The sequence below is a fragment of the Ceratotherium simum genome, chromosome 16 (genome assembly GCF_057802395.1).
Source record: "Ceratotherium simum simum isolate JZ-2026a chromosome 16, ASM5780239v1, whole genome shotgun sequence".
NCBI lineage: Eukaryota > Metazoa > Chordata > Mammalia > Perissodactyla > Rhinocerotidae > Ceratotherium > Ceratotherium simum.
Window position 1 is genome coordinate 10,934,636 of NC_141915.1, and position 27,084 is coordinate 10,961,719.

Here is a 27,084-nt window from a genome sequence, read left to right on the forward strand (position 1 = left end):
TGTCAATGTCACGTCACCACCAGGAAGGGAAACGGACGCTCAGGGAAAAAAGGCACACTCCCTTCCCCCAGCACAGCTGCTTGCTCTGTTTGCCTGCAAGCCCCAAACACTCCAGCCCCAATGCTCTTCTCTGCTTCTGAGGGAAAAATCCTCCCCATGGCTCATGGCCTGCCTGCCTCAGCCCCTTTGATGTGCTCGTCAGACCTTACCCCTTAGTTACGCCCTGATCTCCAAGCCCCAGCCTAGATTCCACATCTCTTGGTCCCCAGGCTTGTTCTGGGTCTTCCAGGCAGTCCCTCTCCAGCACGTCCCCAAGTCACCCTTGACTCCAAGGGGTGTCCCTCTCCCACACCAGTTCTTTTCCAGTCACTTGTTCTATGTTTGTATTCCAGTCTCTCCTTCTGTTTACCCCTGCCCCCCCAACCCCCAGGCTCTCAAGTTTGATCTCACTCCACCACCTGCCCTTCCCTCTCACAGCTGAGGTTCTGGGCAGTGATGATGGCAATGCTGCCCAACACCACCCCTGCCCCCATGATGTCAGAAGGTGCCACATTCTCATAGAGCACATAATACTGCAGCATCAGGGCCACCACCACCTCAGAGTGCAGGACAGCACACACCAAGGCAGGGTGGGCCTTGGTGACCGCATAGCTCACACACACAAAGGAGACCAGGGCGAGGATCCCCACTGCCCCCACACAGCTCCAACTCAGAAGATCATTGGGCAGCACGGGGGTCTGCAGCACAAAGAGGCCTGGCACAGAGCCTGCTAGCCCCACCAAGCCAAACAGGAAGGCCACTGTTGGTAGGCAGGAGGGGAAGTCCAGGGAGCGATACACCAGAAGCCCCAGCGACAGTGCCAGGCCACTCAGGAAAGCGAGCACATAGCCCAGGGCGGTGTAGAGGCCCGTGGTCCCCTCCTGCAGTGTCCCTAGTCCAGGTCCCACAATGATGATTAGTCCCAGGGTGCTGCCCAACAGGCCACACCAATCATAGCCGCTGAGACCCTGGCTCTCAAGGCAGAGGGCAAGGAGGGCAGAGCAGACGGTGGAAGAACCTTTGCGGACAGTGGCAGCGTTGCCAGCAGGCACCACCTGAACCGCACTGTAGGCGCATCCAATGCTGAGGACGTTGAGCAGGGCGTGGAGGCAGGCCCGGCCCCGGACATCCGGAGGTCCCAACAGTGGGTCGCCACGCAGTTTAAGTAGCAAGGCAATGGGGAGGTGGAAGAGGCATCGACAGATGAGCAGCTCCAGCGAGGGTAAGTGGGAAGCCTGGTAAGCCATACGGGAGAAGGGGCCCACGAAGCCAGCGGGCAGGCCCCCACCCAGCAGGGCCACGAGCAGGCCCTTGGTGGCATTGGAGGGCCGGCAGCGCTGGTGTGAGGGGAGGCTGGACGGAGTGGAGGGCGGCGATGGCTGGGTGAAGTCAGGCAGGTTGAAGTAGGGGTGACTGCCAGCCTGTTAGGGAGAAAGGAGCTCAGGCATTAGGGCAGCCATAGCCTGGAGGGTCTGGGGCAAGGCGAATGCCAGGCTGGGGGCTGGGACCCTGAGGGAGAGTAGAGGGGCAGGCTGTCTTACTGAGGAACTCTCGGGAGCTAGAAAGGGCCTGAAAAATGGATGACGTGGTACAATGTGGGCCTTGAGCCTCTAAAGCAGGAAGCAGGGAGTAAGCGGTCCTGGAGCACTGTTTCTCTGGGTAAATTGTTCCTGGGAGGAGAGAAAGAGGACCCAGGGATGCTCTGTTGGTTTGAGGAAGGGGAGGCGGCCTCAGATGCTGTGTATCTGTGTGATGTCACAGGTTCCAGAGAGTCTGGGTACACCATTGTGAATTTCATTTGTGGGTGTCTGTAGGACAGCTGGGAAGTTTTAGGGGAGGGAGGGAAAGGCAGCAGCCAGAAGCTACAGGGAGGGGGCCTATGCGCCCCTGCCCTCCACACTCACCATCTCTCCTTGGACTTTCTCCTGCTACTCCTGGCTCAGGGGGCCTGGATCCATCAGAGCTCCAACCATTGTGACCTGGTTGGAGTGGGGATGGGGTTCTTCCCTGGAACCTTCCTGAGGTGGGTGGGGGTGGGAGATTCCTCCTTGGAACCTCCCTGAGGTGGAGGTGGGCCTATTTTCTCATTGTTTCCAACTCTGCTTGCTTTATATCTATGTCTTTGACTCCAAAGTTTGTCAGATTCTTTTTTTTTCTCTTCACAACTACTCTGTGATGAGACTTCTTTGGTTTTAAATTAATTTATTTGTGTCTCCCCTTGTTTCAGAAAGGTTTTACTGAAAGGAGCTCTGAGGGCCGGCTCCTCTGTCTCCTGAATTTTGAATTTTTGAACACCAGGGAGGAGTCTCTGAGACTGTCCCTCTGGAGTTTCAGGAATGTGCTGCTTCTGTGTGTGCTTCCACCTGGTGTTTTGTTGGTGCTGTCCCAGGAGGCCCACACCAAGGCCTCTGCATTTACGCACAAGTATATAGACGTGGATATTTCTGCCGGTGGGGACAAAATACCAAGCTGCGTATGCATCTGCGCTGGTAGTCATTATTTGTGCCTGTTCCGTAGGGCTGGGGCCTTCCTGGCCCGCGGCCTGGTGGGGGTCCCTGTGCATTTCTGGGGAGGGTGTGCGTGTATGTGTGTGTGTCCAGGGCTGCCCTGTGAGTGTGCTGAGCCTGGGTCTGCCGGTCCCACTGGGCCTGATTGTGAGCCTGCCATGTTGCGTGTCTGCGCCCGGAGAGGGTGTGCGTGCTCTGGGCTGTGTGCACTGCTGAGTGAAGGACGTGCAGGGGGCGGTGGGGGGGGGGTTCCCTTCTTAGAGAGTGGGTGGTCGTGCGGACCTGCGAGGGTGCGGCAGCCAGGCCCGCGCCCCGCTCGGTGCCCACCCGTCTGGCGGCCCTGCGCGGCGCCGCTCCCTTCCCGGGAGCGAAGGCCGTCGGGCGCGCTCGCCCCAAGCCCAAGCCCAGAGCTTGGTGTCGGTATCGGCTGCGCTGCGCCGGCCTCCTCTCGGCGGCGGCGGCGGCGGCGGCGGCGGCGGCGCTGGGGGGGGACTGTTTCCGGGGGTGGGGGTGGGGGTAGGACCGGGGCGGGGGGAGCCGATGATGTCAGCGGCGGCGGCGGGGGGGGGGGGGGCGGGCCGGGGCCGGGCGCTGGGGGGGCCGGGGCCGGGGCCGGAGCCGGAGCCGGAGCCGGAGCCGGAGCTGGAGGCGGGCGAAACCGGAGCGGCCGGGGGCGGCCACGGTGATGAGCCGGGCCTGGCGGACGCGGCGCCATCGCAGTCAGGTGGGCCCCGGGGCGAACCGGGCAGGGCCAGGGAGGACCGGAGCCAACGGCCGGGGCCCCTTCCCGCTGCCCGGCGCCGCGGGGGCCCGGGCCGCGCCCCGCGCCGGACCGCTCCCCTTTGAGGTTGACCTGGGGGCTCCGGGGTCGGGGGCTGAGTCTGGCCCCGCCCCCAAGCGCGCACGGCGCTGGGGGGCGGCTAAGGGGGCCCTAGTACGGCGTCAGACCGAGCAGTGGTCGGGGGGCGCGATCGCCTGTGGCCGTGGAAGGGGCCGCGCTCACTCCCCATTTGAAGGGTTAATTCTGCAGCCTAATGTCCCCCTCCCCTTGTAGGGCAGGTTGGGGGTGGGGCGGGGCGGGTGTGAGCCTGGGCCGGCGCTGCAAGCTGCTGGGAGGGCGATGGCGTAGGAGCCAGGCAGAGAGGGGGAGGGGTGGGCCGCCGAGCGCCCCACAGTTGGGGTGTGCGGGGTGCGCAGGGCGAGCAGGGGCCCCGGAGCCGCCGCGCCGTCGGGGCAGGGTTGTGGCTGTGAGTCCTGGAGATTGTGTGTCTCCTGCTGTGTTGTGGGGCAAGGTAAACCTCTCCTGGGCACCACTGTTTGCTGGTCTGGCAGCCAGGGGTCCGGGTAAGGCCCTCCCTGGGCCATGGGGACAGAAAGCCAGATGGAGGGGTGTCCAATGTTGTGGGGCAGAATTACAAGATGTGGCCCTGTGGCTTTGGGTGACAGGTCTGCAGTCGAAGCAGGGTGCAATACATGCTGAGTTTGTTAGATGTGGGGTTTTATGTATGTTTTATACCAGCATGTGTTTTGTTGCACGTTATGTTTCTCATGCTGCACATATGAACTATTTATGAACTGTTGTTTTCTGCATAGCTGGCGTGGTGTAAGTGCTGTGGAGGGTACCAGAGTGCAGAGTGTGTGTACCCATGTGGAGGGGGCAGTTGTGTACCTTTGAGTGGGAAGGTGTCACGTCTGGATCCCATTTCTGTGGCCCTGCTGAGTTGTGGTCCAGTCTTGGTGAGGATGGCCCGCTAGGTGGGTTTGTGTATCTGTGGGAGGAGTGAGTTGCATTGGGGGGTGCACATCTAGAACTCAGGTCCCTTGGATCATATGGGAAGCGAGAAGCCCCAGGGTGTGTCTCAGGTACTTGTATGGCAGCTGGCACTGGTGTGAGGGGCTCTGGGTGGAATGTGCAGGTTGTGTTTATGGGATCGTGGGCAGCTGAGCCAGGGAAAGGTTGTGTGTTTGCAACATTCTCTACAGGATTCTTTTGTGACGTTGTTTGTGGGAGCCTGTCCGTGCTGTTGGGCTGGGAGGCGAGCTGGTCAGAAAACACTTGTGGGGAGGGAGGTGGCGTGACAAGGGCAATGTGGGCCTCAGACTGGAGATCCGCGCAAGCTGTGTGTGCGTGCCTGCCTTCTGTGTGTTTAAGTGGCCGTGTGGGGCTGCTGTGGGGATATGTTATGAAGAAGGCAGAGAGATAAATATGGGGCAGAGCAAGGGCAGCCGGCGGGAGGCCTGGGTGTTGTCGTGGTGGCCCAGCTAGTCTTTGTGCAGGGTCTGTGTGCTTGCCCCTCACCGGCCTGCCCAGCATGTCAGGGTCACCGGGAGGAGAGGCCTGGCGGCTGCAAGGAAACTGAGCTTGGACAGACTGGCTCCTTGGCCATGTTTACGTAAAGGCCGGGTGTGACTCTTGTCACTGAAATGGAAAAAAGAAACACGAAGTTTTCAGTCTCCTCCTCCTGCTTCACCCTCTCTCTGCCCCCCTTACGGGTATCTCTGCTTTTCCGTCTCTTCTGTGACGCACACTGGGCCGCTCCTGCAACTGTGGAAGGGTCTGGGAACAGAATTCGCTCACTAGGCAGATTCCTCAGAACAGGTTTTCCTCACCTTTGGGGCCTGGGCTGTTTTGTAGATGTGTGTGTGCATGTAGGGGTGAGTGGTATGCGTGCTCCAAGTGTGCATGCCACTGTGGACTGCGCATGGCCTGGCTGGAAGGGCAGATATGCATGGGGGGCGGAGAGGGCACTATGGTGGGGCCCTCCTGCTTGAGGGGTGCTGGCTGCTGGGTGAGGCCTGCACAACAGGTGCACAACGGCCTGGTGGAGGGGAAGGAGGCCTAGACTAGAACTGAGGAGTTCTGGCCCTCCCACTTCCTCACTGGCGCTTGCCCTGAGTGAGCCTCAGTTCCTCATCTGTAAAATGGGGCTAATTACATGCCTTGCCTATCTTCCAACAGGGTAGTAAGTAAGTACCACATGGGAAGTGTACCTGGAAAGTAGCTACAGTTGGGGGCTATGCCTGTGCCAGCCACTGTTAGCCCTCTACCAGCACGGAGCCCCGTCTCAGGGCTTGGCTAATAACAATAGCAGTAAACACTCATTAGCACTTGCTATGTACCAGGCACTATTCTCAGTGCTTTTACATATGATCACTCATTTAGTCTTCGCAACGCCCTGTGGAAGTAGATGTTCTCATTACTTCTCTTTTTCAGACGAGACAGCTGAGGCCCAGAGAAATAATTTGCCCAAAGCCACTTAGCTAGTAAGAGGTAAAGCTGGATTTGAACCCAGGCAGTCAGGTTCCAGATCCTGTGCCCTTATATACTGTCCTCTGCTGCCCTTCTGAAGCTTTCTGTGCACCTCCACTACATACACACGCACACACACACACTTCTCCCCAATCTCTGCAGAACTTAGCACCTGCGCCCGGCTATTTTAGAAGACCAGTGTGCTCAGACAGTGACTCAGGGCGTCCCAGCCTAGGGAGTGAGAACCTAATATCTGCTGCTGAGTGGTGGCCATCGGGGCACCAAATGTTGATGAGCCAGGCGAAGGAGAGCTTGTCCTTGCCCTGTGGGTCAGGGAGGGCCAAGAGGGAGGTGACATTTGAATTAGATTTTCACGCTTTGGAGGGATTTGGGGAAGAGGTTGGGGAAAGGTTGCGTTTCTGGCAGGAGAACCAGGATAGGCAAAGGCATGGGGGTGTGGGACACATGAGGTTCAAGAGCACACCGGGTGCTTGAAGGGAGGCTGACACCAGGCAAGACTAGAAAGGAAGATTGGAGCTAGACTCTTGAATGGCTGGCTGAGGAATTCGAACTTTATTCTGGAGTGAGTGGGGACCAGTGAAGGTTTCTGAGCCCAGGAGTGATACCACCTGAGCTGCCCTGGGGAAGCTGGCCCTCAGTGAGAGGAAGGCTGGATGGTGGAAGGTAAGCCTGGAGGCAGGGGAATGGCTGAGGCCATGGCCTTGGACCCTGTGAGTGTTAACAAGGCCCTGAGCTAGTGTAGGGGCCAGAGGCGGGTTGAAGGGAAGGCTTCCAGAGCCATTCCCAAGCTGGGCTGCAGATTCGACCAGACTTGGTGACCGCTAGATGTGGGGAGCGAGGGAAAGGGCGGAGTCAGACACGACACAGTTTGCACCTAGTGCGGAGACCTCGCGTGGTGATTTCTGTAACCGCTGGCTGGCCATAGGCCCCATCAGGGGACAGTCCGGCGGTGTGGAGAGGAAAAGACTCAGCATCTGGGTTCACACAGGCCTGGATTTGAATTTTGACTCTGCTGCTCACAAGCTGTGTGACTTTGAGCAAGGTATATCCTTCTATGAGCCTCAGTTTCCTCATCTGTAAGACTGGGATAATATAAACACTGACTGTAGGTGGCCACTTTGAGGACGTCATTAAATGAGATAATGCATGTCAAGCCCTGGAAGCGTATTAGGCAAAGTGTGATGCCCCAGAAGTGGTCAAGTTATGCTTATCATCCCCGGGTCCCAGCCACTTCGGTCCAACACTGAGAATGGCTTCCTTCCTGAGGATAGGCAGTTGAAGAAGGCAGCTCCATTCATTCACCAAATTTTTTTAATCCCCCATTATGTCTCAGGCACTGTTCTAAGCACTGGAGATCGCAGTAAACAAAGCAAACAAAATCTCCCCCTCCTTTGGAGGTTACATTCTAGAGATAAATGAGCAATGGGTTTACCAAGTGTCAGGGAGAAAAAATCGGGGAGAGGGATAGGAAGTTTGGGGAGATAGGGTGTGGCCAGGGAAGGCCTCCAGGAGAAGGTGACTTTTGAGTCTAGGCTTAACGGAGGTGGGGCAGCAAGACAGGAGGCTGTCTGAGGAAAGAACATTCCAGGCAAAGGGAACAGCAAGAAGTGGAGTGTGTCTGGTTTCAGTGCTCAGATCCCACCCTCAGTCACACTTCTAAGATCACACGGCCAGTCAAGAGTAGAGAAACGGTAAAAACAAATAAAAAACTAAAAACCACAGAGCCACCAAACCTACCATGAAGCCTGATTTCTGCCTCTTTTTCTTCACCACTTCCCCCCACCATTTTCCGGGACTGAGTTCCAGAATGATAAGGAGAGCTAGCGCTTACTGAGCATTTACTGTGTGCCACACACTCGTCTAGGCACTGCCAACGACCCTACGAAGGGGGAACTATTCATTATCCCACCTTATCGACAAGGACACTGTGATACAGAGAGGTTAAGCAACTTGCCCAGGGTCACAAAGCTAGTGTCTTCTCCACCTCCCATAAGCCCTTGCAGGGCAGTGGCTAGTGATGGGGCAGTTGAACTCAGAAGAGCTGGGTCCAAATCCCGACTTGGTTAGCCATGAGACCGGGGGGCAAATCACCTGCCACTATATTCTCTCTACCTGAAAGTAAGGAGTTTAGAGTATTTAAAGTCTCAGTTTCCTCACCTGTACAATGAGGGTGATGATAGCCCCTGCTTCTCTGTGGGCCTTTTGAGTGTTGAAATGAGATGATGCAGATTAAATGTTTAGCAGTGTACTTGACATATAATAAGCATTTCATAAATGGCAGCTACAAGTACCATGATGATGATGATTCTAGGTGATCCCAGGCCAGCTTTGGACCTCTGTGGTTCTAAGAAGCCCTGACAGGTCTGGTCCACGTTATTTTGGCAGCACGTAGCCGCGCCTCAGGCACCAAGCCCGTTGCACAGGGCAGGCCTGGCCAAGGGGGTAACTGGGGGCTGGAGTCGAACCTCTGCTTTGCTCACCTGTGCAGGGCTGCTGCCTCCTGGAGGAAGGGGCCCTTCCTCTAATTTTTTCCCCTTCCTTTAATTTTCATGAAGTTACTAGATGGGCTAGTGGGGGCCCTAGTCGGTGCTGTTTAAAGATAAACAATTGTTTTTCTATACATTCTACTCACAACACTTGTGATACCAAATGTGTGGGGTTTTCCCACACTGACCAATTCTCTGACACCAGCTGGGTGTCCTACAGTTCAACTCAATTCTGACGCTATCCCAGAGACAGCGTCAGATCCCAGAGGTTAAGGACTCAGTCTCACAAGACTGCCCCCACTTCAGATGCCAATCGCAAGTCTGGGCCTCCTGTCTTGTCTGACCAGCTGTAAATTGAATTTTCCCATGGCCCCCTCCTCAGATCTGATAGTTTGCTAGAATGGCTCATAGAACTGAGGGAAATGCTTACTTGTGTTTATTGGTTTATTATATAATACAGGATATGATAATACAGATGAATAGCTAGATGAAGAGGTACATAGGGCAAAGTCTAGAAGGATCCTGAGCACAGGAGCTCCTGTCTTCATGGAGTTGGAGTGCACCACCCTTGCGGAATGTGGATGTGTTTACCAACCCGAAAGTCTATGAACCCCATAGTTTAGGGATTTTTATGGAGGCTTCATCACATAGGCATGATCAATTATTAACTCAATCTCCAGGCCCTCTCCTCTCCCCAGAGGTTGGGGGCCAGGGCTGGAAGTTCCGAGCTTCTAATCATGGCTTGGTCTTTCTGGTGACCAGCCCCCATCCTGAAGCTATCCAGGAGCCCATCCAGAGTCACCTCATTAGAACAAAAGATGCTTCTATCACCCAGGAAATTCCAAGGGATTTAGGAGCTTAGTGTTAGGAACCAGGGTCCAAGACCAAAGATTAGAACAGAGGATGCTAGTGATAGCACTTGGGAAATTACAGGAGTTTTAGGAGCTATGTGTCAGGAACAGGGATGAAGACCAAATATATATACTTATTATATTGCAACATCACAGCTGTAAACATATCTTTTATCCTGATGTGGTATGGTCAAGAACACAGGCTTTAGAGCCAAACTTCCTGGGATCACATCCCAGCCCTGCTACTAACTGGTCGTATATCCTTGGGCGAGCTGTCTGGCATCTCTCAGCCTTGGTCTGTCAGTGTAAAATGGGGAAGTGCTGGGGCTGGCCCCGTGGCTTAGCGGTTAAGTGCGCACGCTCCGCTACTGGCGGCCTGGGTTCGGACCCCAGGCGCGCACCGATGCACCGCTTCTCCGGCCATGCTGAGGCCGTGCCCCACATACAGCAACTAGAAGGATGTGCAACTATGACATACAACTATCTACTGGGACTTTGGGGGCAAAAAAAAAAGGAGGAGGATTGGCAATAGATGTTAGCTCTGAGCTGGTCTTCCTCAGCAAAAAGAGGAGGATTAGCATGGATGTTAGCTCAGGGCTGATCTTCCTCACACAAAAAAATAAAGTAAAATAAAAAAAACTGTTTAAAAATAAATAAATAAATAAAATGGGGAAGTGCTGAGGAGCAAATGAGGTGATGCAAGAAAAGCACTGACTCTTGGGGGTCCCAGTGGGCCAGTGGCTATCACGAAAGGGAGTGGGAGGCCTTGCTCTCTTTCCTCACTTTATAACCAGAGCTGAACACCAGCCCACAAATGGGGCAGTAGGGGCGAGAGGGGGTTCCGGGGCGACGGGGGGTTCCCCAGGATTCCCGACCCATCTGCCATCTGACAACTGACAAGGTAACACTGGACCCAGTACTGGTGTGTGCCTGGCAGTCAGGGCTATTAGAACTTTTGAATATCACCCCTCTTTATCACCTCCTCCTTCTCCAGGAGAGGAGTCAGAGCAGTCTTTTGGGAACATGAAATGGGCTGTGGAGGGAAGGCCTTTTAGTCCAGATAGTATGAGTAATAAATGGGAAAAGAGCATTTTTGGGGGGATGGGAATTGTATGAGGAACTCCTGATGCAGGACACCTCAGAGGACATGTGTGACCCAGGGCATTGGGAATGAGAGAGCTCCAACACCTTGTGGAGGGTGGACGATGGGCTGAGACCTCTGCTCTCAGGTCAGCAGGCCTGGCTCTGTGAACAGGGCCCCCTGACCTGTTATTACCAGCTCTGTGTGACTCTGACCAAGTCACTCTGTGGATCTGGATCTCAGATCTTCAACTGAAAAATGGGACCCCAAAGCCCTGGCTGTGCCCACACAGGAGAAGCAGCTGTGAGTGACTTTCTGTGCGTGACCGCCACAGCTCACTGTTGGGTTATCTGGTATTCCTTTGGATGAGCCTCCCAGCAAGAGGTGAGGTAGGGGTTGGGTTCCCTCCTCCTTTTTAAGCCAGTCTCAAATCCACAAGCTCTCAGAGTAAGGAAGGGGACCCAAGCCTCCTCACTCCTGGTCTGGTGGCCTTTCCAGTGCCCTCAGAGACTGGAGCAAGCTGGCACGTATATATGAATCCATGGTCTTTGATGGTCGCCTGGCACCAAGACCAGAAACCTCCTCTAAGCTTTGTGAGGCTGGCATGTGTGAGAGGAGGTCCTCTCCTAATTTGAATATCTAGCAGCTTGGTCCAATAAAAAAGCTCTAGCAAATCTATTTTGATATGTAAATGAGACTATTATAATGAAAGACGACATGCAAATCTTTCATTTCCTTTGAGCCCCAAAGATTGGGCCAAAGGGACTTGAGAGTGATCCAACAGGCTTCCCTGGACCTATGAGATCGAACTACGCTGCTGTATTGTTTTGAGGTACATTGAGAATATGCAAATTATCTTGTTCCTGTACTTCTCTGGGGCCAGCAGGACAAGGCCTTGCAATAATCTGTGTGACCTCCTAGGTCTGATTGGATGCAGCGAAGCAAATTACCTGACTGAGGGTCGGGGTCTGCAGAGCAGCCTCGGCATCCTCTCTGACCCCAAGTGCTGTGCCACCCCCCACCTCCTGGGGTCCTTCCCTTCCCAGTTTCCTTCCTGAAGTCATGGTTTCTGTTTTTCCACAGAAGGAAGAGGCCCTGCAGAAGAGACTCGCTGAGCCACCCCCGCTCCACTCCATGTTGGCTGTGCTCTCAGGTGAGACGGTGCCGTGCGAGAGGTCTGTAGCTAGGAGAAATTGGACCAAAGGCAGCAGGCCAGCAAGGGCAGCCATTTTGTCTAAGCTGGGTAGTCCTGTGAAATGGTCATCAGTAGTTGTGGGGGCTTCCTCTTCCTTCCAATGGGAGAGAGGTGTCCATTGCTTACCTCCCTAGTCTGACTTTGGAGGTTCTGACCCCTTGACCTTCGTCATGACCTGAGGTATCCCTGGCCTCTTTCAGCCCCGCTGGCCAGATGTAGGTGGCTAAGGTTAACCCCTGACTTCTGTGACCACAAGTTAGCCTTCCTCTAGTCTCTGACCAACAACCTCCAACCACCTCCCAGCTCACCTCCCTGGTTTTAGAGGCCCCTGCCCTCTGCCCAGCCTCTGAGACCCTCTCCTGGCCTCTTCTCCGTCTAGGCTGGCGCCATGCCCCCCCCTGCAGAGGTGACGGATCCGTCCCATGCCCCCGCCGTCCTGCGCCAGCTCAATGAGCAGCGGCTCCGTGGCCTCTTCTGTGACGTCACCCTCATAGCCGGAGACACCAAGTTCCCTGCTCACCGCAGTGTCCTGGCTGCTTCTAGTCCCTTCTTCAGAGAGGCCCTGCTCGCTTCAGCCCCACTGCCCCTCCCACCAGTTACTGGGAGCTCAGCCCCCAACCCTGCCACCACCACAGCTGCCTCCTCCTCCTCCTCCTCCTCCTCTTCCTCCTCCTCCTCCTCTTCCTCTTCCTCCTCCTCTTCCTCTTCCTCCTCCTCCTCCTCCTCCTCTTCTTCCTCCTCCTCTTCTTCTCCTCCAGCCTCACCCCCTGCTTCATCCCCACCCCGGGTCCTGGAGCTGCCAGGAGTCCCAGCAGCCGCCTTCTCTGATGTCCTCAATTTCATCTACAGTGCCCGGCTTGCACTACCTGGCGGTGGAGGGGACGGGGCAGCTGTGGCAGAGATCGGAGCTCTGGGGCGGCGTCTGGGCATCTCCCGCCTGCAGGGCCTGGGGGAGGGAGGTGATGCCTGGGTACCTCCTGCCCCAGCCCCCATGGCCACCTCACAGCCTGAAGAGGACAGCTTCGGGCCTGGGCCTAGGCCAGCTGGAGAATGGGAGAGTGACAGGGCTGAGGCCCAGGCTCCTGACTCACAGCCCCCCCTGCCCCGGCGGCCCCTCCCCTGCCCCCGATGTGGGAAAAGCTTCATCCATCCCAAGCGGCTACAGACCCATGAGGCACAGTGCCGACGGGGGGCCAGCACTCGGGGGTCTGCAGGGCTGGGAGCAGGCGGCTCTGGCCCCAGTGGTCCTGCAGGAGTGGATGCCTCAGCCCTGCCCCCACCAGTGGGCTTCCATGGTGGCCCAGAGCACGTGGTGAAGGTGGTGGGTGGCCACGTGCTATATGTGTGCGCGGCCTGTGAACGTTCCTACGTGACCCTGTCCAGCCTGAAGCGGCACAGTAATGTACACTCGTGGCGGAGGAAGTACCCCTGCCGCTATTGTGAGAAGGTGTTCGCCCTGGCTGAGTACCGCACCAAGCACGAGGTGTGGCACACCGGGGAACGCAGGTGAGTGGCCTGGAGGGCCGGGGATTGGGGGGTGGGTGGGGGCGCAGCGGTCAAGCGTCAGCACCCGGGGACCACATGGACAAGGGAGGGAATGGGCAGAGAATGGGGCCTAGAAAATCATCCTGAGACTGGCCTGCTCCATTACTCACCCATCTGCCTCCCTCCAGCCCCACTTTGTTCTGCTGATGTTTATTAGCACCTCTAGGTGCCATGTCCTGGCTTGGTGGTGTGGAGAAGGCCGAGGAAGAAAGAGAAAGTTGCCCTCATAGGAAAGGACTAGGGAGAGTGCAGGCATGTCCACTAATAGTTATAATATGTATTTCCAGAATGTGTCCTTGTTCATAAGACATTTCCCTATTCTGTCATTTGAGCTACAAAAAAAAAAAGGTTTGTGAGTTAGGCGAGGTATGTGATTATTCCCAGTTCACAGATGGAACAGCTGAGGCCTAGCGTCTCACAGCTGGTAGTGGGGCAGTGAGCTAGGACTGGGGTCCCTCCTGAGGCTGGCAAGGTGAGACAAGCAGCATGAAAGGAGGGTGAGCAAATGGCTGGGGCAGTTATAGGTCTGAGTGGAGGGCAGTAGAGGACATGGGAAGCTGAGGCCCTGGCTTCATGGCGCCTGACTCAAGTGGCTCTGTCCCTGCCCTGTTCCCTGCTGTCCTGGCCCAGGTACCAGTGCATCTTCTGCTGGGAGACCTTTGTCACTTATTATAACCTGAAGACCCACCAGCGAGCCTTCCATGGCATTAGCCCGGGCCTCCTGGCCAGTGAGAAGACACCCAATGGAGGCTATAAGCCCAAGCTCAATACCCTCAAGCTGTACCGCCTGCTCCCCATGCGGGCAGCCAAGCGGCCCTACAAGACCTACAGCCAGGGAGCCCCCGAAGCCCCCCTTTCTCCAAGCCTCAACACACCGGCCCCTGCAGCAATGCCAGCCAGCCCACCACCTGGACCCCCACCTGCCCCAGAGCCTGGCCCTCCACCCTCTGTCATCACTTTTGCCCACCCAGCTCCATCTGTCATTGTTCATGGGGGCAGTAGCAGTGGTGGAACAGGGAGTGGGCCAGCCAGCACAGCGGGGGCCCAAGCCGCCTCGGTCATCACTTACACTGCTCCCCCAAGGCCTCCCAAAAAACGTGAGTACCCACCTCCTCCCCCTGAGCCTGCAGCCACACCAGCAAGCGTAGCCACAGCAGTCAGCCCAGCAACAGCCGCAGGGCCCGCCACAGCCACAGAGGAGGCCAAGGGCCGGAACCCACGGGCTGGAAGGACTCTGACATACACGGCCAAGCCAGCTGGTGGGATTGGTGGGGGCGGGGGTCCCCCTGCAGGCCCTGGCCGGGGCCCCTCTCAGCTACAGGCCCCACCTCCACTGTGTCAGATCACTGTGCGAATCGGTGAGGAGGCCATTGTCAAGCGCCGCATCTCAGAAACTGACCTGCGTCCTGGGGAGCTGAGCGGAGAGGAGGTGGAGGAGAGTGAGGAGGAGGACGAAGAGGAAGACGATGATGATGATGAGGAGGAGGAGGAGGAGGAGGAGGAATCAAAGGCTGGTGGGGAGGACCAGCTCTGGAGGCCCTACTACTCGTACAAGCCCAAGCGCAAGGCTGGAGCTGCAGGCACAGGCAGCACTGGGGGCAGCGGGATGCCCAGAGGCCGCCGGCCGCCACGCTGGAGACAGAAGCTGGAACGGAGGAGCTGGGATGAGACCCCCGCGGCCGAGGGCGCTGCAGGGCGTGCCCGTGGTGAGCGGAGGCACCGCTGCGGGGACTGTGCCCAGACATTTGCCACCCTGAGGAAGCTGCGAAAGCACCAGGAGGCCCACAGTGGAGGTTCCCACGGCTCCCGGGCTGGACGTCGGCCTTCCACCCGCTTTGCCTGCCCTCACTGCGCCAAGGTGTGCAAGACGGCAGCCGCCCTGAGCCGCCACGGGCAGAGGCATGCTGCTGAGCGGCCCGGGGGTACCCCCACACCTGTCATTGCCTATTCCAAGAGCAGCGCTGGCACCAGACCTGGGGATGTCAAGGAGGAAGCCCCCCAAGAGATGCAAGTCTCCTCATCCAGCGGGGAGGCAGGTGGCGGGAGCGCTGCTGCTGAGGAAGCTTCCAAGACCGCCTCACTCCAGGACCCTGTCATCTCGGGGGGTGAGGAGCCCCCAGTGGTGGCTGGAGCGGGCACCTATGCATACCCTCCTATGCAGGAATTTCCACTGGCTCTAATTGGGAGTGGCCGGGAACCTGGCAGTGGCAGGGGAAAACCTGGGAGTGAGGGGCCAGTGGGGGCTGGGGAGGGAGACCGGATGGAGGCGATGGGGGCTGCCAAAGTCACCTTCTACCCCGAGCCCTACCCACTCGTCTATGGCCCCCAGCTCCTTGCTGCCTACCCTTACAACTTCAGCAACTTGGCCGCTCTCCCGGTTGCTCTTAACATGGTCCTACCTGATGAGAAGGGAGGGGGGGCCCTTCCCTTCCTACCAGGGGTCTTTGGCTACGCAGTCAATCCTCAAGCAGCACCCCCTACTCCCCCAACGCCACCCCCCCCACCTCTTCCTCCACCAGTCCCCCCTAAGGGAGAAGGGGAAAGGGCAGGGGTTGAGAGAACCCAGAAGGGAGATGTGGGGTGAGCTCTGGGCCCAGATCTCCCCTTTCACCAGATGCCTCCCTCCCTGAACCCCCCGCCACTACCAGCTCCCTGGCTTCCCTGCCCCTTGGGAGTCCCTCCACACTCTTGTGCAGGGACTTGGGGGCCCCTGGAGCTCAGGGGTCAGGCTGCTTTGTGTGAGATTGTAGTTTTCCCATCTCCTGGGAAGGGATCTTTGGTGGTTCCCCTCTCAGTTCTCCTCCAGGGAATGGCCTCCATGAGGGGCGGGGCCAGCTCCCATCCCTTCTCCAGCCCTTGGGGCAACTGAGCAATATACTTATAAGAATCTCTACTCATGGCCCCCACCAGCTCTGAATGTCTAACCCTCCCCCCTAATTCGTAAACCTAGGGGGAAACCATCTCTCTCCCATAGTGATCCCCTCTCATTCTGAAGCTTTCTCTAAGCCCTTCCCTAGATGCTTCCTAGCACATTCCATTCTTCGTGGCCCAGGGCCTGGACCAGACCATTGTGATACCTGACCTCCCCCCCCCCGCACCCCCCCCCCCCAGGAGCATGGCTTTGGATTCCATTCTTCGCAAGGGTGGGTTTCTATGTTCTTGTTTCCGTCACGTTATGATGCCATGCTTTCCTTGGCTTCCATGCCTTTGGATCTTCCATATTCCTCCTCATACTCCTAGACTCTGGAGATAGCCGCTCCCAGTCCAGGTCAAGGAGGTGTTGGGGGGAGGGCTACCCTACTCCATCTGTTCCATGGCTGAGCACTTTCTCAGCCCAGGGCAGCATCAATCTTGGCCCTATCTTGACCCTCAAATCCAGTGAGCCCCAGATTCTTCCAAGGCAAAAGAGGTGAGTAGATCACACCTCTTCCTGCCTCTGCATATGGCCTCTACTGGGCTAAACCAGATTTGGGGGCCAGGAGCGAGGAGCTCCATACGGGATGGGGAAGGGAATCTACTTTTCTCCCTGTTTTTTCCTGATGGTTTCTCCCAGACTAGACCAAATAGCCAGAAAAATGATGGGAGTTGGATGGGTGGGTAAGCCCAAGATTTGCACATGACCTCCCATCCTTACCTTTACCCCATCTTCCCCAGTGTTGCTCCCCTCACCATCACTCCAGATGGTTTTTGGAAAACCATCCTACTCCCTTGGTGGGCTTTGGGGTATCCCCACCAACTTTCCCTCCAAAATAGCACCTTACACCCCATTTTTGACTCAGTTCCCCACACCCAAAGATCCCAGCCTAGGGATGGGGTGCAGGGACCTTAAATAGTCCCTGATCCCTAATTTGCACTAGTTAACCCTGGTCAGGGGTCCCTATGTTTCTTTCCAGTGGGGGAGTTGAAGAAATGTTTGCTCCTAATTCTCTTTGATAACTGGGCTTCCCCACTCTGTGATTGGATGAACATTTCCCATTCCACCCACCTTCACCTCAAAAAAAAAAAAAACAACAAAGCAGCTCACAAGGGGAGAGCCAGTTTGGGGGAGCAAATTTGATAAATGGGAATTAGAGGAGTGCAGTTTAAAAAGGGGAAAAGTTGCTGTCATCAAAATGGCAGCCTTTTTCCCAGCTACTGTTTTCTGCGGCCAAGATGGCTGCCCTCTCAACAGATGCTGAAAGGGCAAGATCATGGCTTTTGGAGGGAGGTGAGTTTGGGGGAGGGACAGGAGCCTCCTCCTGCCTCCTCTCACCCTCCCAGCGTATAAGAAGGGGAAGGTTTTCGACAGGCTCCCTGAATGTTAACCACGGAGGAGTGTCGCTCCTTCACTCCTCCTCTGTCTCTTTGCACTTTTCTTGGTCTTGGCCACAGTCCGAGTGAAGAGTTTCCTACTGAATGTACCAAGTTCCAATTTTTAAGGGGGAAAAAAGTTTAAAACAGGGAAAAATGCAAAAAAAAAAAGTCACTAAAAAATTCCCACAAATCTTATTTCTGGCACTTTAGAAAAACTGCGAAAAAAGTACATAATAAAGAATACATATATATATCTACACACAAATTATATATATATATACACACACAGCGGAACCACAAGAGAGACTGAGGAAGGCCTTGGAGGCAGGGGGCAGATGCGATGACAGTCCCCCTATATCCTTAACCTGCACTCCTCTGAGGCAAAAAGGCACAGGAGATGGAAGAGGTTGAGGATGGACTGGGGAATTTGAATTTCAGAACAGGTCAAAATTCCAAAACCATGGACATTTTGGGAGAACTGAGATTGTAGACATTTATTTTTTTGAAAATATGACTTAGGAAAATAGTTTCCAGAATTTGGTGGTTCTGGGCAACAAGTGAGATTGTGGCAAAATGGAAATTAAAAATATATGTATCTGAGCTGGGGAACTTGAATATTGTGCATTTCAGATGTTGGAAATTTGGGATTTTACTATTTCATCTTTTGAAAATTATCAAGTCTTGTCAGTTTGTGCCCTCTTTCCCCATGTTCCCTAGGAAGAAGGGTGATGGTGGAGTGGGAAGGCCACTGGTTCTGTGCCACAGCACGCAAGATTTAGACTTCTACAGACTCTAGCTCTATACGTAGTGAGGACCCAGATTTAGAGAAACTGACCAATATTTATCTCCGCATTTGTGTGTGTGTCCAACTCTCTAGGCCAATAAACCAACAAGACAAACAAACTGTGCTCTGCAGTGGGATGCCAGGTGCAATTATTTGCGTGGCTGGTGGGTCTGGCTGGACAGGGACATGCTAACCTTGTCCCATAGGGATCCTTGGGAGTTGCAGCCCTGTTCTCCCTCTTAGGACAACAACTTCCAGCAACTGAGTAGGTGTGAGGGCTTGCTGACCCTAGGTACTTCACCGTAATTGCTGCAGCCACTAGGCTCAAGCTGACTTTGGTCTGGCCCCAGGCAGAAAGATTAATTCAGTCCAGTTTGCACAGCCTGCTGGGCACAAGATCTTCATGTCCCAGAAAAGCCCTGCCTTAAACCAGGTGCAAGCCTTTCTCCAAATTGAAAGGAAACTGAGGCACAAAATGTGTGATGGCCATAAGAGACAACAACTTTTCTTTTTTGACTCCTAGCGTCCCATTGGCTTCAACTCCTTGTCCCCCCTCCCGTGTAGTTTGTCTAGTGTGGTGGAGGGATGGGCAAGTAAAATGAGTGAAGCTGGTCAGGGGGGTGGGGGCTTTGAGGAATTCTGGAACAAATACCCTGACCAAAGTGGGCAGCCACTAATCAGCTCTAGCACATTGCTGCCAACAGGGGAGTTGGCCTGGTGTTACTGTAGTTTTTAAAATTTTTCAAGAGAAGCCAGAAATCCAGATTTCTCTGGGAAATACCCAAATTTTAAAAGTAGCAAACTAATTCAAATTTAAAATTGTGTAAGCCAACAACATGGGCCAAACAACAGACACCAGTTTGCAACCTCTGATATATACCGTATAGTGCTTTTATTCCCATCTTCTCATACGATCCTCAGACTAGGAGGCAGATACTAGTATTAGCTTCATTTTACACATAGGGAAACTTAGGCACAGAGCAGTTTAATAGCTTGTCCAAAGTCAGCACCAAAGCTGGAACTTGAGTGTTTTAATTTTTTTTATTATTATTTTTTAAATTTTGTTTATTTATTTTTCCCCCAAAGCCCCAGTAGATAGTTGTATGTCATAACTGCACATCCTTCTAGTTGCTGTATGTGGGACGCGGCCTCAGCATGGCTGGAGAAGCAGTGCGTCAGTGCGCGCCCGGGATCCAAACCCGGGCTGTCAGCAGCGGAGCCTCGCACTCAACCGCTAAGCCACGGGGCCGGCCCTAACTTGAGTGTTTTTAAAGTGCAGTTTTTTTTTCTTCATTACAAATGCATCCTTTTAGAAATAAGCTTTTTTTATCCTAAAGATAATACTGTTTGCAAAACATAATAAATTACAGAAAGGTAAAAATAAAGAAAAAATGACCACTAGTCCCAACACACAAACATAAGCACTATTAATTGGTGTATTTCCTTCCAGAAAAAATTCTTCCCTATTCATTCAACAAATGTAAAGCACCTACTATAGGTCAGGACTTGTGCTAGGTGCTGGAGATATTACATTGAACAAGATATAGTTCCTGCCCTCATAAGGCTTACCGTCTAGTTCTTGTTCTTTGTTCCATTTTACTGGGAGCCTAGGTGTTGATGTCCAAAGGAGCTTCTTCAAGAAGCCAAAGAGTAAATAACCTGATAGTGCATTCTGGTGGGCCCAAAGCCTCCTACTGCCCAGTCCCACTTCGGCTCTCTCCCCAGAAACGAAATGAGGAGGGGACTGGATGCCTAGTGAAGGAGTGAAGAGGCAGAAAGGGATAAGGTTTCAGAGTACTGCCGAACTCTCGATTTAACTGGCCCAGGACCTGAGTCTCGACCCTCTGCTCTCAAGGAAAGGGGTCGGCAGGGGGCAAGTGGTACGTGGCGTCCAGGAAGATGACGAGGGTCCCGACGCTGGTGAAGATGATGAAGGTCCACAGGAAGAGGCGGTCCACGACCATGGCCACAAATTGCCAGTCTTCTTTCAGCTGGGGGTAGGCACAAGAAACTGTTCCTGAGCCCCAGATCCCAAGGGAAGGCCACTCCCAGAGACCCACACCCGGCTCTGGTCCTCCCACCACAGCTCTGAGACAAGGGCAGGCTGCGGAACAGAGAAGTGCAAAACGGCCGGCGATGGATGGGAGGACAGAACCAATCGGAAAGCAGGGGGCGGGACCAAGTGAGGCAAACTTCCAGTCATAAATAAAACCGAGTGGTAGGGGCGAAGCTTGAGTTTGCGAATGGAATCGAGGCCCTGCCCTGCTCCACCCTCACTGGGCTTACCGCGTCGTGGTCCTCCTGCTCTTGCAGCTGTCGAGCGATGTAGCTGATCGAGGAAACGACCTCCTGCAGCTCGGGGGGCAGGCCCACAGCCCGGCTTGGACCATCGATAAATCGCCGCATGTCCGGGACGGGCAGTTCAGGCTGGAACCTGAAAGGGGCGGGACTCTTTGGCCACGCCCCGGGCGCAAAGACACACAGCCAGAGCCAGCGCTCTAGGCCCCGCCCTAACTCCTTCCTCCAACACCCTGCCAGTTTTCAAACCTGACAGGGCCCTTCAGCCTCTCCCTGCCAGCGGGGAGACCTCGCCAGCCTTCCGCAATTCCTCTCATCCCTCTACGCTTTAGTTCTCTCCTTTACGCTAAGTGGGCAGCAGAAGGGATACTACAACTCCCATGATGCTCAACCACAGCATCTTCCGGGGGCCCAGGCCGCCTGCCTCCACACAGTCTTCTGGGAACTGAAGTTCTCCCTCCCTCTTCCCTTCTGTGTGGGTGATGAAGAGTAGCTACTACCTGTTGGGTTTGGGGAAGAGAAAATCACTTGGTGGCTTCCGGATGAAATATTCATCTGTTCCCCGACCCCAGCCACTTCCTGGAGAATCCCTGAGGGCTACAGGTGGCGGCATCTTGTCTCTCTCAGGTTTGGGCCTCTTCAGACCCAGGTACAGAGGGAGTTTTTGGATGAAGATCTGCAGAGTAAAAGAAGAGTCGTGTTGGAGGGGGCTTTCATGACTCCAGACCAGAAGGGAAGCAGCTAACCACCCCCACGCAACATGCCCATTCCTGCGCATGCGTGCATACAAGGAAATGAAACCACACAGCTTAAAAGCTAAGTGGTTTGGGAAGCATCCTGACTGGAAAGAATAGTTCAGAGGACTTCTACCCTGATAGTACCTAACGCTGAGAATGTTTCCCTGGGACCCAGGACGGGCAGTATTGATGATGAGAGTATGAGATCTATGAAATGATAATGATGGGAGGGTAACATTAATTGTGCAACGTTTCAACATCCAACAGGCCTTGGCATTTCAACACTCTACCAGGAGTTGTAGTTCTCCCTCAGGTCTGTGAAAGGGAAGGTGGAAGATGGTGGGAGGGAGAAGTGATACCCAGACATAAAGCCAAATACTAGGACTGAAAGTTAACACAGGTTGTAGGCGGAGATCTTCTTACCTGATGGACCCAAAGGGGCATTTGGTGGGTGTGGGGTGAGCGATGGTGCAGGTTGAGGACTACGACGCTAAGGATGACTGAGAAGGTGACGAGGACCATGGTAAACATGAGGTACTTGATAATGATGGGGACAGACAAGGAGGTCTCAGGCACTTTGTCTGCCAGCAGCAGCAGGAACACAGTAAGGGTCAGCAGGGCAAAGATTGAGAGCCCCATCTTCTCTCCTTAGGAGGCAGAAGGGAAGGTGGAAGGATTAGGCTTTGCCCAAAAGCCATCACTATGCCATAATCGGTCACCATGTTTCCAGCCCATTCAAGGACAGTCTTTTGGAAAGGCCAACTGCATGCAAATGACTCCTACATTTATAACTCTAGTGTGAACTTACTCCACTAAACTCCAGACTTATATCCACCTGCCTACTTAACCTCTCCACTTGGATGTCCAATAGACATTTCAAACTTAACATGTCCAAAACCTAATTCTCGCACCACCAACTCCTCCCATAGTTTTGCCCATTTCATAAATGACAACTCCGTCTTTCCTGTGGCTCAGGCCAAATCTTTTGAGTCATTCTCAACTCTCCTCTCTCTCTCATTCCATATCCAATCCATAGCTCTACCTTCAAAGTATATCCTTAAACTGATGACATCACATCTACCACTACCACCCTGGTACAAACCACCATTACCTCAGGTCTGAGTTATTATAAAGGCCTCCTCTTTGCTTCTTCCTTTGCCCCCCTGCTGACTGTTCTCAACAGAGCAGCCAGATTGATTCTGTCAAAATGTAAATCAGATCATATCACTGCTCTTCTCAAAACCTTCCAGTGGCTTCCTGTCTCCTTCAACATAAAAGCCAAAGTCCTTAGTATGGTCTACAAGCCCTTCCCATTAGCTCTCTGACTTCATCTCCTACTGTTTTCTCTCTTGCTTCATTCAGTTACATTGGCTATTTCTTGAATTATGCAAGGCATACTCACTCTCATCTCAGGGCCTTTGCATTCACTGTTAACACTTGGTACATTATTCCCCTAGATATCTGTCAGGGTCATTCTCTCACCTCCTTCAAGTCTTTGTTCAAATATTGATCAAATATTCCCTTTTTAGTGAGGCATTCATGGACCATCCTGTTTTTAAATTGCAACCCCTACCCTCATTCTCATCCTCCCCAACCCCTTTTCCTACTGTATTTTCCTCCTTAGGACTTGTCCTCTTCTAATACACTATCTAATGGATTTATTTATTATGTTTATTGACTGTCTCCCCCACTAGAATATAAATTCCATGAGAGCAGGGATTTTTGTCTCTTTTTTTCACCAATGTATTCCCAGTGCCTTGCACATTATAGATGCTCAACAAATATTGCTGCGTGAATGAATGGACCAACCACTGTAGCATTTTCAGGAACTATATAGCAATTTGAGGGATCTAAAAATGAAACAAAATATATAAGGATATACCGGGTGGCTTATTATTCTTGTGGCATACAACAGACCTGCAAACTTCATGAAGGTATTGAAATAAATAACTTTTATGGTCTGCTCTACTTTAGTCCTTTAGTATTGGGTTCCAAGACTTGCCTTGTTCCAGGAGGAAGTAGAAGTTACATTTGGAAGTGTGTTCTAGAGCTGCAACCCTCTCCTTCCCTAGACAGAGGACTTGATTCCAGAGAGAAGGAAAGCATGTTTTGAATACCAGAGTTAAAGATATCATATCAGTCTCTGAATCAGACCAGCACTAACCAGAGTTGGAATAGCGACACTGCCTCTATCTAACTGTGTAATGTCAGACAAATGACTTAAACTCTCTCAGCCTCTTTATCTTCCTCTGTAAAATGGGAAGACAATTCAGTATTTACCTCACAGAGTTGTTATAAAGATTAGAATTGAGTTAATATATGTAACATGTTAATTGTATTACCTTATAGCAAGTCTTTGCTCAAAAAGAGCAAAGACAATACCAACACTTACATAGAATTTACTGGGTACCAGGCATAGTTTTATTAACTCAGTTAATCCTCAAAATAATCCTATGTGATAGGGACAATGGTTGTCCCCCTTTCCAGATCAGGAAACTGAGACACAGAGATTAAGGAATTTGCCCAAGGTTACACTGTTACTACATTATGCTATCTCCTAGAGAAATGTTGGCTATTATTTCCAAGAGAGATAGGAGATTAAGGGACTAGCAGGTGGGGGAGGGAGGAAGCCAGGAATGGGGAAAGGGAAAGGGAGAGTTGTTTAAGCCTGGGAATTTTTTGGTCACAGGAATAGTGGTTCCGAGGATGAGATCCTAGGATTCTGAAGGGAAGAGTTCAGAAGTTACTGGGTGGACAGAATTGGGCAGCAGAGGGGAGGCAGAGCCTGTGGTTGGAGAGAAAACCTGGATCCAGATGAAAAGGCTCTGGTTGAAGGGAAAACCTGGGTGAGATAACTAAAGCACGATCCATGATGGCTTGAGTTGGCAGGAAAACCTTGCCTGGATTAAGGGTGAAGAGGAAGAGGTAATAAGGAGAGCTGGGGCCTTTTGCCCTCTTACCTGCATCTGGCGGCAGGTAGAAGACAAAGATGGCCAGGAGAGTGATGAGGATACATGGGGCAATGACATTGACCAGGTAGAAGAGAGGCTTCCGGCGAATGATGAGGTAGAAGGTGACTTCTTCACGCTGTCCTTCCCCTGCTCCCCTAGGATCCACCGGATGCTGGATTAGCCGAGAAGGTTTGTGGATAATCTCCCATTGGCCATTCTCTTGGTGGGGAAGGGGAAGAAGAGCAGAAGAAGGGGACACAGATGTGGACCTGTCCTTGTCGGTGCCAGATAGGGCTTTCTCTGCCACATCCTAGAGCAGAGGGGGCTGATGTGCTAATGAGCTAGCTGTGGACCCTGTGCTGGGCAGCCCATCTCTAATAAACTTTAATAAGTCTCAATTGTCATATCTGAAAAACGTAGATAGTCGTACCTATCTTGTTGACTCCACAGGGTTGTTTTGGGCATCGCTGATGGAGTATATTTATCAGCGTGTTAGAAACTGGAAATCATAAAGCCCATGGCCGTGGGAGCCATGCCCACTCACCAATGAAGGTCCCTTCATGAATGTGCACTTCCTGCCGCTCCTGCCCACCAGGACCCGAGCCAGTCTGCAGGCTGATCTCTGAGCTGTCATAGCTATAGGAACTGAACACCATGGTACAGTTCTGCCAGTCAAAGGGGAAGTAGGTGACCTGGATGGAGTGGGGAGTCACTCGAGCTGCCAGAGAACTGGTCAGGGCTGGGGGAGTTGGGGAGGTCACGGGGCAGATAGGGGTCAGAGGAGATGGGGCACCAGGGAGACAGGGACCACCAGGGGAGGTCACAGGGAAGTGGGGTCACAGAGGAATTGGAAGGTTATTAGGGGAGGCCATGGGTAATGGAGGGGGGTTATGAGGAAGACTGGAAGTCAATGAAAGTGGACAGAGAAGATGAAACTCAATTGATCAGGAGGGCGAGAGAGATGTGAGGGTCATGGGGGATAATGGAGGAGGGAGGGGAGTCTCTGGGAAGTCAGGATGTCTGAGGAGAGGGCAGATTTCTGAGAGCGCCTTGAGCCTCGCCGGCTGAGCCTAAAGACCTGGATGCTGCAGCTGCTGCGATAGATGCCCGGGGGTTGCCAGCGCACGGAGCCATCGGAGGACACCACGACGTTTATGTCCAGAGCAACGTCAAAATTTCCGTCATTGCTGCAGGGAAGGAATCTTCTCATCTAGGATCAGGACCGGCCCTCCGGAGGCCCCGCCTCTATGGAGGCCCCGCCCCACCACCCAGACTTTGGGAGGATCCTACTTGTTTAGGAGCACCACGTCTGGTAGCCACACGGATTCCGCCGTGATGCGGAGTGATTCGATGCCCTCGTACTCTGCAGGGTTCCAGCTCAGCCTGTAGTCAGTCCACTCCTAGGGAAGTAGAGGCTGAGGGGCTGTCCCGAGCTAGAGGCTGGGAGGAGACTTGGGATGTCCGAAGGAAGCCCGGGAGTGCAAGTGAGGGGAGCAGCGCGGGCATGGGCTGTGGTTCTGATTCCGGCTTCACCTGCACTCGCTGGAACCCCATCAGCTAATTTCCCCTTCCCTCGCACCGGTCCCCAGTTTTTTAGTCTGTAAAATGAGGAGGTTGCACTAGCTGTCCTCTAAAACACTGGTTTTCAAACTGCAGTTCGCGACCCTTTAGCGGGTCGAGAATCAAATTAGTGGCCCCAAACCAGTGTAAAAAAAATTAGAATGAAATATGCATGTAGTGCAACTCCCGTAGTAAAGATAGGTATTGTTTCCTGAAGCTTCTGTTTCAGTTATTTGTGTTTTCTGAGGTGGTGAAGCAAAAAATATTCACTGGGCCAGACATTTGAGGAAATTGTAAAGGCAGCAGGACGCCCTTTCCCACCCGGTGGGGTCTCCGTACCAGGTCTAAGTACACCTTTGTGCTCATCTCCTCATCCTTCTCGTTCTAGAAGGGAAAAGTTTAAAGGGTAGAAGTGATGTAAGTGTAGAGAAATGAGGGGGCTGGGCGGGTCAAGCGCTCCCTGGAAACTCCCTCCTTTTTCTGAGTCCCGGTCTCCTGGGTGCAAGCCCCGCCTCCTAGAAGCTGCGTTAGTTTAAGCCCCGCCTCTATCTCAGACATATCCTGTGGTCTATACTGCCAGCCAATTCGTCTAGCAACCCCGCCGGCCCTCCGCTTGGTTCGGTCCGGGGCCCCACCCACAGCTCGTAATTCACTAAGCTCTGAACCTCCGCCTGTTGTTGTTTATTGACGTTGTCCGGCACCAAGCTCCGCCCCAGCCTGTGACCCCGCCTCAAGGCCCGCCCCCCAGCCTGTCAATCGGCCCCAGCTGCACGTCAAGATCCGCCCACAGGCCCGTTCCTCACCCTACCCTGCTCTACCCTTGGCCTGTTCGGCAGTCACGCCCACAGATGGTCCACTGGTCCAATTTCGACCCAATATCTGATAACAGCCCGTCCATCTCTTAGCCTGGCCTCGTCTCAGGCCCCGCCCCGAGCCGTCCCTGGGTCCTGCCATGCCTAGGGAGGGCCACGCCCCCAGCCGGTCAGTGGGCCGGACCTCAAACCCTCGCGTGCGCCCTCACCAGGCTGATGAGTTGCGCCAGGCTGAGACCAATGCTGACCCCGACGCGGTCTCCCACCTCCCGCGCCGGCCGCACCGAGCTGTCATAGCCCGAGAAAAGTTTCTCGCGGAGTCGGCCCTCTGCCTGGGAGCCGCGGGCGCCTGGAGGAGGAGAGCACTAGTGAAGCCATGGTGCCTGGCCATGACCTCTGGCCCTGTCACTGCCCCTTTGAGGCCCAGACTTACCCGGGGCGAGCGGCGCCCCCAGCGCCCCCAGCAGCAGCAGCAGAACCGCTAGGGTCATAGCCCAGCCGCGTCGCTCAGTGAGTTCGCTCGGTGAGCAGCAGGGACAGCCAGCTCAAGGGAAGTGACGAGGCGCCCAGGAATGTGCACCTGTTGTTGGGGGGCAGCCGCCAGCCCACCCGCCCCGCCCCTGGGACTTAGTCCCGCCCAGAGCAACTGCCAATGCCTGCCACCCACAGATGAC

The 27,084-nt window shown here is 54.0% G+C and overlaps 3 protein-coding genes across 5 annotated transcripts; 1 reads left to right on the forward strand and 2 right to left on the reverse strand.

Moving 5' to 3' along the window:
• Positions 1–421: 421 nt before the first annotated feature.
• Positions 422–1,487, reverse strand: SLC35G6 (solute carrier family 35 member G6). Its single transcript, XM_004433136.3, is given in 1 exon segment — positions 422–1,487. A coding segment is annotated over 1 exon segment (1,041 nt). The 3' UTR covers positions 422–446.
• Positions 1,488–2,406: 919 nt separating this feature from the next.
• Positions 2,407–17,868, forward strand: ZBTB4 (zinc finger and BTB domain containing 4). Of its 3 annotated transcripts, XM_087440496.1 has the most exons (5): positions 3,845–6,480; positions 6,743–6,859; positions 11,319–11,388; positions 11,810–12,936; positions 13,606–17,868. In XM_087440496.1, the coding sequence occupies exons 4-5, from the start codon at positions 11,819–11,821 to the stop codon at positions 15,557–15,559; spliced, it is 3,072 nt and encodes a 1,023-aa protein (XP_087296622.1). In that variant the 5' UTR covers positions 3,845–6,480; positions 6,743–6,859; positions 11,319–11,388; positions 11,810–11,818; the 3' UTR covers positions 15,560–17,868. The 3 variants fall into 3 exon arrangements, with proteins under 3 accessions (XP_087296623.1, XP_004433194.1, XP_087296622.1); XM_087440497.1 differs by lacking the exons at positions 3,845–6,480; positions 6,743–6,859 and adding an exon at positions 2,407–2,528; XM_004433137.3 differs by lacking the exons at positions 3,845–6,480; positions 6,743–6,859 and adding an exon at positions 3,165–3,270.
• Positions 17,869–19,470: 1,602 nt separating this feature from the next.
• On the reverse strand, positions 19,471–26,936 carry CHRNB1 (cholinergic receptor nicotinic beta 1 subunit). The gene is made up of 11 exons (XM_004433138.3): positions 26,844–26,936; positions 26,620–26,759; positions 25,938–25,982; positions 25,329–25,438; positions 25,117–25,225; positions 24,583–24,730; positions 24,048–24,257; positions 21,511–21,734; positions 20,851–21,026; positions 20,339–20,486; positions 19,471–20,043 (listed from the first exon to the last, which is right to left on the reverse strand). Exons 1-11 carry the CDS (start codon positions 26,899–26,901, stop codon positions 19,903–19,905), a joined length of 1,509 nt encoding a protein of 502 aa, XP_004433195.1. The 5' UTR covers positions 26,902–26,936; the 3' UTR covers positions 19,471–19,902.
• Positions 26,937–27,084: the final 148 nt, after the last annotated feature.